The sequence below is a fragment of the Prionailurus bengalensis genome, chromosome D3 (assembly GCF_016509475.1).
Source record: "Prionailurus bengalensis isolate Pbe53 chromosome D3, Fcat_Pben_1.1_paternal_pri, whole genome shotgun sequence".
NCBI classification, from domain to species: Eukaryota; Metazoa; Chordata; class Mammalia; order Carnivora; family Felidae; genus Prionailurus; species Prionailurus bengalensis.
The window spans coordinates 28038820-28050359 of NC_057356.1; the positions used below are offsets into that span (position 1 = coordinate 28038820).

General features: G+C 61.5%; 1 protein-coding gene across 2 annotated transcripts; it reads right to left on the minus strand.

Annotated features, from left to right (window-relative positions):
• Window positions 1-3430: 3430 nt before the first annotated feature.
• TBX1 (T-box transcription factor 1) lies at window positions 3431-11316 on the minus strand. Of its 2 annotated transcripts, XM_043559389.1 has the most exons (8): window positions 11117-11316; window positions 9460-9829; window positions 7365-7466; window positions 6342-6513; window positions 5608-5763; window positions 4959-5026; window positions 4774-4874; window positions 3431-4402 (listed from the first exon to the last, which is right to left on the minus strand). In XM_043559389.1, exons 1-8 carry the CDS (start codon window positions 11298-11300, stop codon window positions 3915-3917), a joined length of 1641 nt encoding a protein of 546 aa, XP_043415324.1. In that variant the 5' UTR covers window positions 11301-11316; the 3' UTR covers window positions 3431-3914. The 2 variants fall into 2 exon arrangements, with proteins under 2 accessions (XP_043415324.1, XP_043415323.1); XM_043559388.1 differs by lacking the exon at window positions 11117-11316 and having other exon boundaries at window positions 9460-9943.
• Window positions 11317-11540: the final 224 nt, after the last annotated feature.

Consider the following 11540-nt stretch of genomic DNA (forward strand, 5'->3'; position numbering starts at 1 on the left):
CCCATGGGCTGTGGGGTTGTTAGAGTGCTTGTGAGGAGGTGGCAACCACAGGGCTTGCCAGGGTGCCTGACACTTGGTAAGTCCTGTAAAAATGCTAGTCGTTTGTATTGGGGTATCCCACACACATTTCCAGCCTTCCTAGGAATCTGGAAGGTTTATGTCAAAGACAGAGGCTCCAGCGCTGGAGGAAAGCAGGACAACAGGTCCTACCTATGGCTCTGGTCTGGTCTTCCTCCTCTATTTTTTATTTTATTTTATTTTATTTTATTTTATTTTATTTTATTTTATTTTATTTTTATTTTATCTATTTATTATAGGCAGAGAGAGAGAGAAGCGGGGAAAAGAAGGGCAGAGGGAGGGGGAAAGAGAGAGACAGAGAGACAGAGAGAGAGAATCCCAAGCAGGCTCTACATTCAGAGCAGAGCCCAATGCAGACCATGACCTGAGCTGAAATCAAGAGTCGGACGTCCAACCAACTGAGCCACCCAGCGCCCCTGGTCTTTCTCCTCTAAAAACAGTGAGTTGGGCTGCTGGGGGTGTCATCCCACCACACCCCAGGGTCTTTGGGTCCCCTAGACCCCTTATGTGGGACCCAAAGGAGTGCAGACGGCAGTGGACAGGCCCCACCCCTCCTCTACTTAGTCAAGAGTTCACCTGTTTCATCCATTGCACATCCATTGTTTTTTGAGGGTTGAGGAGTCTGGGGTCCCTGGACCAGATTTCTGAGGTCCCTTCTAATCCAAGTTCTTCTCATCCTGAGTTGGTGCTGGACACCTGGAGACAAGTGAAGGGAGCAGAACGGAACCTCTGGGCCAATTGGTGAACCTAGAGGAAGACACTGAGGCACGAGCCCATGAGGAAGCAGATCAGATGGGACCCGAGACCCACACAGTGCAGCACAGCAGCTCATGGAAGGGGCAGGCCAGGTGTGCTCACAGAGGAGCCCAAAGCGAGGGACACAGAAGCTGCCAGGACAGTAGCTTCACAGGGAAGTCAGGGACTGTCTGGGGTAGCTGCCCATGGGAGTGTCAGCCCCACACGGCAGTCAGAGGTGACAACATTGGCAGCGCTCACCAGGCACTTGTTCCAGGAATGAATGACCAAGAGGGGCTCTGAAATGCGCAGCCCCCAGCAGAAGCTGGGTGACCCGAGCCACCCTTCCCTCGCCCTCTCCCCAGGATGGAAGATGGGTGACGGCCACCTACTGAGGTGTTGCATGTAGGACCGCCTGTACACACTGTACAGGACCTACACACTGTAGGACCGACCGCCTGGAGGAACAGCCCTCCCCCCCCAACCCCCGCGCAGTGCTGGACATCACAGCACCCATCATCCTAAAACAACCGAGTGCCCTTCACAGGAGACTGGACACTGGTGAGCAGTAAGAACTGACAGGTGGGCAGCAGTGTGGGCCAGCCCTGCCACACCAGGGAGCACCCGGCGCCCCGCTGCATGATCCCATTTATGAGAAGTTCTTAAGGCAGGCAAACTCATCTATGGGGGCAGAGGTCAGAAAACCTTGCCTGTGGGGGGCTATTCCCCAGCGCAGGGCAGCCCTCATCTGCAGCATCCAGCGAGCTGACCTGCAGCACATGTGCTGTCCAGCACTCGGAATGCAGCCAGTGAGGAACCAAATGTTTAATCTTATTCTATTTTTGTTCATTAACATGTAAGTGGCCCACTATGGCTAGCAGCCACCGTGTCGGACAGCAGTGCAGCTTTCCGTCTTGAGTAGGTGATGATCATGGGAGGGGGTCCACATGCAGGAGGCTGGCCGGCTGCACCAGAGGCCCATATGCTCAGCTTCAACCTCTCATCTGCAGGCCGCACCATCATTGGTTCAGAGGGAAGCTTCTTCTCATTTTAGCTTTAAATGAAACCAAAGTGGAGATCTCTCCAACTGTGGTTCTCACCCCCTGCCCCTCACCATGGCCTGAGTGTTTGAAAGTGTGCGGAGAGACCAGCTCTGCCGGGCATGGCCCATCACTCCTGCAGGCCTCCCAGGACAAGAAGGGATGCAGGGCACATTTGTGGCACTAACATGAAACAGGCTGCATGAGTGGGGAGCCCAGTGGTACATGTGGCTCACCCAGAGGGAGGTCTGCAGCAGGTGACAGCAGGGCGTCCATCAGGGATGGGTGTCCAGAGCTGCCCTTAGGAGTCCCTGAAGCTGCATCCACAGAGCCCATTCAAGCATATGCTGCGTCTTCACACCCTGGCACTAGATGACCTTTGAAGCTTTGGGGGACCCTGGCTCCAGAGCTCATTCCTCAGCAGCCTTGGTTACCCTTTGTAGACCTGCCTCATGGAAACACTTTCTACCGTCCAATTGCTAAGACTTCAGTCACTTCATATCATCAGATGGGTGAACACATCCTGGAAGAAACCATCCAGTCTAGGACGGACACTGGGAAATGCCTGGCTGTGCTGGGGAGAGGTGGCACCAGGTTGCAGCAATTGCCACAAACATACTGAGACTGACACAGAAGGGGGATAGAACCTCAGCCACTTGCATTTCCCGTCCATCATGTGTCCAAGTTAGCAGCCTTGACGTTGACCGGTTGTCAGCTTTTCCTGCCTGGACTCAGGAAGGGAGGGATCAAAGGGTTCCTCTGGCCCCATCCCTGGTGTTGAGTTAATGGGGAGAGGTCCGTCACCACCTGGCCTGGGGAAAATGCTTCACAGACAGGTTTCAAGATGACTCATGACCACTGTCATTGTACCCCCTGTCCAGGTCACTCCGTGGGGACATTCACAGGGAACAAAGTCAATAAACAGGGGAAAACGCAGGCCTGGGCTAGGTCCAGCCAGGGGAAATGCTAGAACAGCAGAACTGCCTGTTTTTGTCTTTCTGCTATCAGAGTCAGAGCTTCTCCCCTTCCCAGCCCCCAACTGGCAGTGTCCTGTCGTGATGGTTATTTCCAGCTTCCGTGGAAAAGCACCCAGTACAGGCATTGGTCCTGAAAACAGGCGAGGAGTGCCTGCCTAAATCCTAGAGCAGCGACGACTGCATGCCAGAGTTAAGTAAAAAGACCCTATGTACACCTGGGACTGGGGCGGAGCCCCGGTACTTTCAGCCTGGGGGCGGGTGGGATGAAGCTGCGAGGTGGCAGTGGGGGCGGGGAACTGGCTGGCAGAGCCGGGAGGAGACCCTGGGAGCGAACCCTGTTGGGGCCACAGCAGAGGGGGCGGGGAGAGGACGGAGAGGGGCGTGGCCGAGAAGAGGCTCTGGAAACCAGCCGGGAGAAAGCGCTCGCAGGGCACACTGTAGGGACACAGTGGGGACTGTGGGGACTGGAGCTGTGGGGCCTGGAGCATCGGCCCGTGGGGACTGCAGCTGGGGAGACCCCGAAGTCCCTGTATCGACCGGACTCGCTCCCCCCGACATCCCCGTGCGATCTAACTGGACGCAAATAAATGGACACGCAGGCAGCTTCCAAAAGAGGCGAAACCTTTATCAAGTCGGCGCCGGCGCGGTATCTACAGTATCTACAAATATCTACACGTATCTACACCGCCTGCAGACGGGCTCTCGGATCGTCTACACTGCAACTGCCGGCCGGGCCGGGGAGGGGGGGGCGACACGGTCTCGCGGAGAACAATAAATATCACTTCCTTCCGCCGCTGACCGGGCGCTTTGGCACTGGCGGGCGCGGACCCCGTGGCCCTCGGGGCTGGGGAGGGACCCGCGGTGGCTCCCGGGACTGGGGAACCATATACTTCGACAGCTGTCAGGGCTGGAAGGTGGAGGACCCCGATGGCTTCGAGGCTGGGGAAGGGGAGACCCGCACTGGCCCCCGGGGCTTGGGGGAACGTGTTCTTGGAAGGCCCTTGGGGCTGGGTGGGCGGGAACCCCGACGGCCCTCAGGGCTGTGCGGGGACCCCGGGCGGGGAGCGGCCAGCGGGCGCCCGCATTATCTGGGGCAGTAGTCGTAGGAGCCGGGTGGCGCGGCCCCGGCCGACGAGTACATGTTGGCAGCGGCGGCGGCGGCGGCGGCGGCGGCGGCGGCAGCGGCGGCGGCTGGGCTCACGGCGGGGTGGTGGTGGTGCGGGTGCGCGTGCGTGTGCGGGTGGTAGCCGTGGCCGCGCAGGCCCGGCAGCGGGTAGGGCGCCGGCCGGCTCTTGGGCCCGAGGTAATGGTCGTAGGCGGCGGCCGGGTACTTATACGGGTGGTGGTGCAGCGGTTCCGACGCGCCTGGCGCCTCCAGGCGCAGCTCCGGGTGCGGAGGGCTGGGCCGGCCTCCGGGTGCACCGGGCAGCGGGACGAGACCGCCAGCGCCACCGGCCCCGGGCAGCGCTGGGCTCAGCACCCGTGCCAGCAGCTGAGGCGGGTGCGCCGGGTCCCCGAGCACAGCCGGTCCACCCGCGTCCCGCTCGAATTCTCGCCGAGCCTCGGCCGCCTCTGCGGGGAGGGCCGAGGGGTAAGCGCGGCGGGTCGGGACGGCAGAGGGGACCCGCGAGCGCTCCAACGGTCCTGGTGGGAAGGGGGCACAAGCCCGCGCTCGGACCCTCCCGGCCCCTTCTCGCCGAACCTGCCGGAGACCCGGGGCCTCCCCAGGGGCCCGCGCCCCTCCGCGGGCGGCAGGCGGGGCGGGCGGGGTGCAGCCGTCGGGCCGGGCGGGCGAGTGCGCGCTTGCCCGCCGCCACCGCCGTTGTGCAACCGGCGCGAAGGCCGCGAGCGCCCCTGGGGCGCAGGCGAGGCCAGCCTCGGCCGCCTGCCCGGGGCGGAGCGCGCGCAGGGCCGCGGCCCCAATTCCACGACCCGGGCCCTACCTTTCTCTGACCCGTTGGGCTGTGTGGGGGAGGCCACCGGGTTCCGGGAGCGAGCGAAGGCGCTCATAAGCGGCAGCGCGCCGGGCCGGTGGTTTCGGGGCCTGCGGGAGGGAGAAGGGCAGCGGGTCAGGGGGGCACCCCGCCAGTCTCCTGAACTGTAGCCATCACTTCTACAGGACACTCACCAGTCTTCCGGGTCGCAGTCTCGAAAGCCTTTGGCGAAAGGGTTGCTGGCTATCTTGAGCTGCGTGATCTGAGGAGGGGGGGTTGGGGAGTGGGCATTGAGCAAGTGGCCGGAGCCCCTGCGCTGGGGCCTGGAGCACCAGGGTAGCCTAATGTTAGAAGGGGCTCCCCCAATAAGAGCCCTTTTACTCTTCCGGGACAATAACACTCCCACATTTACTCTCCCTTGCTGAGAGTTGTGCCTTTCTGCTGCCAAAGGGGGAGCTTCCTTTCTCGCTAAGGATCCCCTTTGCGGCCCCAAGTGATTGGGATGGAGACCCAGGGCCCCTGCTTGGGATGGGAATGTAGTCACCTCCACCGCCCACCCTGCAGTGGGGGGTGGGAGGGGATGCCCTAGGAATTTGGGTAAACCGTGGATCAGGCCCCTGATGGGGAGTTTCCGGAATGGTTTGGAAAACAAACTTTCAGGCCGCACTGACAGTTGCCGCTGGAAAGGTCAACCTGATAGGAGTCTGGGCTGGCCTGCAGCAGAGGGGAGGAGGCTGCTTGAGGCACCAGGACCCGCAGTCTTTGGGTCCAAACCTCTTTCCCTCAGGCAGCAATTGCAAATTGCAACCCAGAAGTATTGAATTTGCATCCCCAGGGTCTCACCCGATGGTTCTGGTAAGCAGTGACCGCAGTGAAGCGAGTCTCCTCAAACACAAAGGTCTTAAAGTTCTCCTCAGCATATTTCTCACTATCTTTGCGTGGGTCCACATAGACAACATGGAAGCGGGGCTGGTATCTGTGCATGGAGTTGAGAATAATCTGGAAGACAAGGTGGCAAGTTTGGAACTAGGAAATGGGAGAAGGTCCAGATAAGCAGTGAATTTCCCAGAGAACTTGGACGAAACCCTTAATTCCTGAAATGAGGTTCAGCCATGGGGCTCAAGCGGAGACTGCAGTCAACTGGGGACCACCAGGAAAGATACCCCAAATGGCAAAAGATCAGAGTTTGGATTCTCCTCCCATAGGTCCTTCAGAACTACTTCAGGCCTACAGCGGGCAGTAGTAGGCGGCTGCAGGCCAGAGCTCAGCCCAGCAGGAAAGCGTCATCAGCCGCCTGGATCCTACAAAGCCTCCTGCGGCTACCCCCACACACCATCCTTTCCAGTTAAAAAAAAAAAAAAAAAAGACTCCAGCAAAAGATCGGGAATAGAGCGAGGGAAACAAGGTGACAGCCTCTCCCAGGCCTGAGAGCCACCAGGCCCTGAGCCCCTGACTGGAGGGGCCCCCTCTCCTCAGCCTGGCCCTCATTCACAGCCCAAGCTCGGCCTCTGGCTCTGGTCAACAGGGACTCCAGAGGGCCTGCCAGGGTAGCCTGGGGAGGTGGGAGGATTGCTCACATGGCCGTTGTCATCCAGCAGGTTGTTGGTCAGCTTGAGCTTGTCGAAGGACACAATTTGCTTCATCCACTGTGCACCCTTGGCAGGCGAGTCAGGGTGGTAGTGTACACGGCCTGGTGTGGCAGGGTCTGCTTTCCCGGCTACTAGCCAGGAGGAGCTGTGGAAGGCATACCTGGGGCAACATCAGAACAGGGGTCATGCCACGTAGGGTGAACAGAGAGGGCCTTGCCCAGTGAACCCCCAAAGTGCCTCTCAAGAGTTTTCCTATCATCGGTGAACTCAAGCCTTCGGCTACCACACAGACTGGGAGCTTTTCCAAGGGGAATTGTGAAGAAAACAAAACTCCCCCCCAGTCCCAATACACAAGACAGCAGGAAGCCGGGCACCAAGGGAGGAGGCTGGGCTCCGGGCGCCACAATTCGCTGCACGCGGGTCTGCCTGCTCCGGACCTCCCCACCGCCGCCTCTGGTGTCGCCTGCGCGGCGGGAGCCCGGATTTGGCTGCGCCGGAGGCCTCAGGCGCAGGGCGGACCACGCTCTCTTTATTAATTGCTGTTAATTGTCCGGGCAGCTGAGGCCCGCCCAGCATAATCTCTCCCGGCCACCCCACCTTTCCTGCTCGGCTCCGGGGCCCAGCGTTCCCGGGGGATGGGGGAAGGGGACAAGGTGCCCACGCTCACCTCGTGGGAGAAGGAGACATGAAGAAAAGGCAGGGGATGTGTGCGAGGGGCCTGCCTGCCTCAGGCAATCTGGCCCAGGGGCGTGGGAGCTGTCTCGGGCCTAGAGCTGGTGGAGGGGCCCAGCCTGTGTGACTCCTGAGGGGAGTACCGCTGGGGGTGGGGTGTGTGGGTCTGGGGTCTGACCGGGTTGGGGAGGGAGCAGGTCATGGGGCACAGTGGGGCTGGCGGCGCAGGTGCCTGGGACTCCCGGGCACTAATGTCCTTGTGGGCTGCCCTCCGAGGCATCACCAAGCAGGGACCAGCCACTTCCCAGGGCACCCTCCCTGATCCTGCTGGGCGCTCACCGGTAGCGCTTGTCGTCCACTGGAACGAAGTCCATGAGGAGCATGTAGTCGGCCATGGGGTCCATGCCGAAGAGCTTCACTTGAAATGTGGGGAACATGCGCCTGGGGGCGGCGAGGCCTCCGGTCACCTCAGGTGGGGGAGGGCAGGGCTGCCCCACCTTGACCAACCCAGGACAGGCGGCTTCCTGCCGGCGGCTGCATTCATCGGCCTGGCCCCTCCAACTCCTCTCCTCTCAGTCAGCTACTCTAACCCAACTAGGCCCCTGCCCAGCCAAGGGCAAGTGGAAGGGCAGAGTAGCCCCCTGCTCCCTTTTTCAAAACCCCAAAATGGCCCACTAAACACTACAGCTAAGCCTCCACCCCCCAACATTGGTCTATGGCGTCTGCCACATTTGCCTGCGTAGAACCAGCCTAGCATTTGCTAATTCTCGGCTGTCCAGTCCAAAGCTAGCCTCAGCCAGCAGCACCGGATCAGTAAGACTCCCAAGATGCGGTTCCAGACATTCTCAGCCCTCCACAGAGCTTCCCCCAGCTCCATCTAAGCAACCGATGTAAACTCCCGGCTCGAACAAAATGAAACCGGGGCACTCTTACGTGGTTCCCAAGAGTCCCAGTTGCCCTTTCGGCTGGGTCTATGGGGCTGCTCCCCAATCCTTCCAGTGAGGCTGAGGCCTCAGAGCCCACAGACCCAATTTTTAGGCTCTGTCTCCAGCCCATTGCTGGAGTCCCCCCATCTTCCTCAGGGATACAAGTCCCCCCCACCACCACCACCACTGTTGCACCCCAGACAGGATGCAGCTACTCTGGGAGAACTTGGCTTATGCTCTCATGTCCCCTAACTCTCCCCTCCCCCAGACTCCGACTCTATGACCCATCCAGGCTCTTAAAAGGACATTCTGCAGCTCCTGGATGGGCCGCCAGCCTAGGCCGGCCCTGTCCTGAGAGCACAGCAGTGCCAACCACCGGGGCCCCAGAGGACAGCATGAGGCTTGGCTCCCACCTGCCCTTCCTACGGCTTTGCCTCATAGGCAACTCCCTGCAGGCAGTGGGCAAAACACAAATGCCATGGAGCCAGCCCTCCTGGTCAGACCTGCCACCCCCACTTTTGCAGGCTGGTGGGTGCTGCAGAATGCTGGCTTCTGGGCTGAAGCCTGGCCACTGCCAACACCCTTGCTGCACTGGACTGGGCCAGAGGCTGGGGCACCGTCCTCAGGGGACAGTAAGGAGAGCCTGGAGAAGACCTACAGGGCTGAAGCTGAGCACAGGCCCCAGGATCCCCAGGGAGGACAGCCGCGGCAGGGAAACAGAAACCGCAAGAAGGCTCTGCAAACAGGCCTTGAGTTCCCCTTGGCTGTGTGGACGCAGAGCTGGTGTCTCCGTGTGTACATTAGACACAGCCCGGCACCCTCCTTTGTCTGCTGGTCAAATCGGTTGCATCGCAAAACTTGTTCCCCTTCTCTCTGGGCCCTTAAAACAAATACAGGCCAATTGGAAGGCAGCAGCCCCAGCAGCAACGCCAGGCCCCACAATCACCCGAAATTTAGGCCGGAGAAAACTGGGTAGCAACCTTCACGGAAGAGAGCAACTGTTTTTAAGGGTCTTAACTTTCTCCAAAAAATTTCCAGACAATTGTCTAGCTACCCCTCTTTACCTAACCCGTATAGAGTGAACTGGGTAACTAAAGACGTGAATTTCCTTTGAGGTGGGATCCACTGGGAGCTGGCTGGCTGGCAAGGCCGCTCAGGGGTGGCTGCCTAACCCCTGGCCCCGTGTGTTCCGAGCCGGCCCAGGCTTCCGGCCGCGGGTGCCTTGGGGCTGCGGAAGGGGCAAGCCGGTCCGCCGGGCTTCTCTCCACCAGCCTTCCAAGGCTGCCCGCGCCGTCCCCTCCGGCCCGGCTCGGCGCGCCAGGCGGCTGTCGCCGGAGCCGGGACCGCAGAGAGCGAAGAGCCGGCTCGCGCCTAGAGGGGCCCGCAGGTGGCGGGGCCGCGCCCCCACCCCGCTTCTCGACTCCACTCGTGTGGATCGGACCGAGACGCGCTGCCCGAGACCCGCGCCACGTGGGGAGGGTCGCGGGCAGGGAGGGGGGCACCCTGACCTGCCGGCCTTGGTGACGATCATCTCGGTGCCCAGCTGATTGAACTCGTCCCACAGCGCCTTCATCTCCAGCTGCACGCTCACGCTGGCCACCTTCGCGTTCTTCTTCACCGGCGCCTTGGCGGCGGCCGCGCAACTGGCCCCGGGGCCCTCGGGCTCGGCGGCGGCGCTGGTGGCGGCCCCGGCGGCCGGCGCGAACGGGTAGGCGTGCGGCGGCGGGCCCGGGGCGCCGGGGGCAGCGGCGGCGGCGCAAGGGTCGTAGCGCGGCGGCGGCGGGGGCTCGCGTGGGCCGTACGGGTCGGCGCCCGGCGACGCGGCGCCCGGGAAGCCCCCCGCGGCCCCCAGGCTGCTCAGGCTGCTGGCCGTGAAGGCTGCAACGTCGCAGAAGTGCGAGAGCTGCGTGAGCCACGGGCTGGACACGGCGGAGATCATGACCCGCGGGCCGCCGCCGCCGCCGCCCCCGCCGCCGAGGTGAGCGCTGCCCCGCGCCCCGGGCCGAGTGGCGGGCGCTGCGCTGCGCCCCGGGCCGCGCCGCCCTACACCGCGGGCCGGCCCCGAGGAGGCGCCCCGCCCCGCCCCGCCCCGCGCCCCCCCCCCCCATCAAGCGCCGAGACAATGGCCTCCCTCCCCTCCCCCGTCCCTCGCCCCTCCCCCGCTCCTTCCCCCTCCCCGGCCCCCAGCCCGCCCGCCGCGGCTCGCTCGGCCCGGGCCCCCCGACCGCCCGGACCGGCTCCCTAGAGCGCCGGGCCGCCCGCCGCCCCTCGCTCTGCCGCCCTCCCGCGTTGCATTTCTCCTTTCTCTCTCCAGGCTCTTTTTCCAATTTGTTATTTCTTTACCTTTGTCTTCCTCCTTGAAATTTTCCCTCCTAATCCTCTTTCCTTCTTCCACTATCTCTTTCGTTTCTCTTTATTTCTGTGTTATTTTCTGCCTTTCTTTTTCCAGTTTTGTCCCTCTCTTTTCTTTCCACTTCATTTTTCATCACTTCGTTTTTCTTCCCAGTCTGCCTTTGCCTCTTCTTTTTCTAGGTCTTTTTCTGTTATTCAGGGTTTTTTCCTCTTTTTTTAAAACAAAATAAAAACTGGAGGTTTTCTATAGCTTTTCCCTTTTTTGATGCCTTTATTTTTCGTCTTAAATTTCCCTTTACTTTATTCTTTTTCGTTCTCGGTCTCTTTATTTCTTTTTATCTTTCTCACTTTTCCTACCTTCCTTTCGGGTTTTTGTGTTTTCTCTCTTCTCAATTTCTTTTCCTCCCGGCTGCCCTCACCACTTTCTGTCTCTCGTTTTCCTGGGTTCCCAGACTCCATGGCACTCTCCTCTCCTGCCAACTTCCCTCCCACCTCTCCCAGCTTGCGGCCACCTTTGCCCCCTTTCTCTGGTCCTTCTCTCTCCTGTCCTTCCTGGCTTCCACTAGTCCTATTCTGGGCCCGTGTCTAGCTCCTTGTGGGTCTCTGCAGCCGGGTTCCCAGGCTGGAGGTGCACAGGCTTTGGGCAGGATGCCTGCCCTTCCTCTCTGCTCCAGAGTCACTGGAAGCCTGGAGCCCACCCCGCCAGAGCTCCCTCTACCCACTCTGTGCCAGGGCCCTGCCAAAACTCTTTGCTAGGGCCCCACAGCAGCTGTGGCAGGGGGTCTTGCCGGCAGACACAGCGGGGAAGCTCACCTTCCATATCCCTGGTGACCGTGCTGAAGTGCATCCCGGCCGGGGATCCCAGCAGCCGGCGAAGCTTCGCCTGGTCGGAGGACCGGGGACCCAGGCGAGCTGTGCGCTCTACGGCCTCTGCTGCAACCAGAGAGGCGATGCTGAACGCGCTGGCCCGGGGAGACAGCGGGCTCCGCGCGTCCATAGGCGCCCGGCGGCCTGGCCGGCGCCGCCTCCGACTGCGTGCACCCAGCCGCACCGAGGCCGGCCCAGCCCACGGGACCCGGGGGCGGGGGCCTGCGGTGCCACTCAGCCTCCAGCCCTGGGCCCAAGGGATTATGGCGTCACGGCCCCCCACTCCGGGCCGGTGGCAGCGGAGGGGCCCAGATGGGTGGAGCGCCCTGGGAGTGTGGGGCCCTTCTGCTTTTCAAGCTCCCTGCCCCTG

Excerpts from the sequence above, each read along its gene's own strand:
- TBX1 (XM_043559389.1), bottom strand. The coding sequence starts at position 11,300 with ATGGACGCGCGGAGCCCGCTGTCTCCCCGGGCCAGCGCGTTCAGCATC. Across the intron at positions 6,514-7,364 it reads GTGGACGACAAGCGCTACCG|GTATGCCTTCCACAGCTCCT; the intron begins GTGAGCGCCCAG and ends ATGTTGCCCCAG. Across the intron at positions 4,875-4,958 it reads GACTGCGACCCGGAAGACTG|GCCCCGAAACCACCGGCCCG; the intron begins GTGAGTGTCCTG and ends TCCCTCCCGCAG.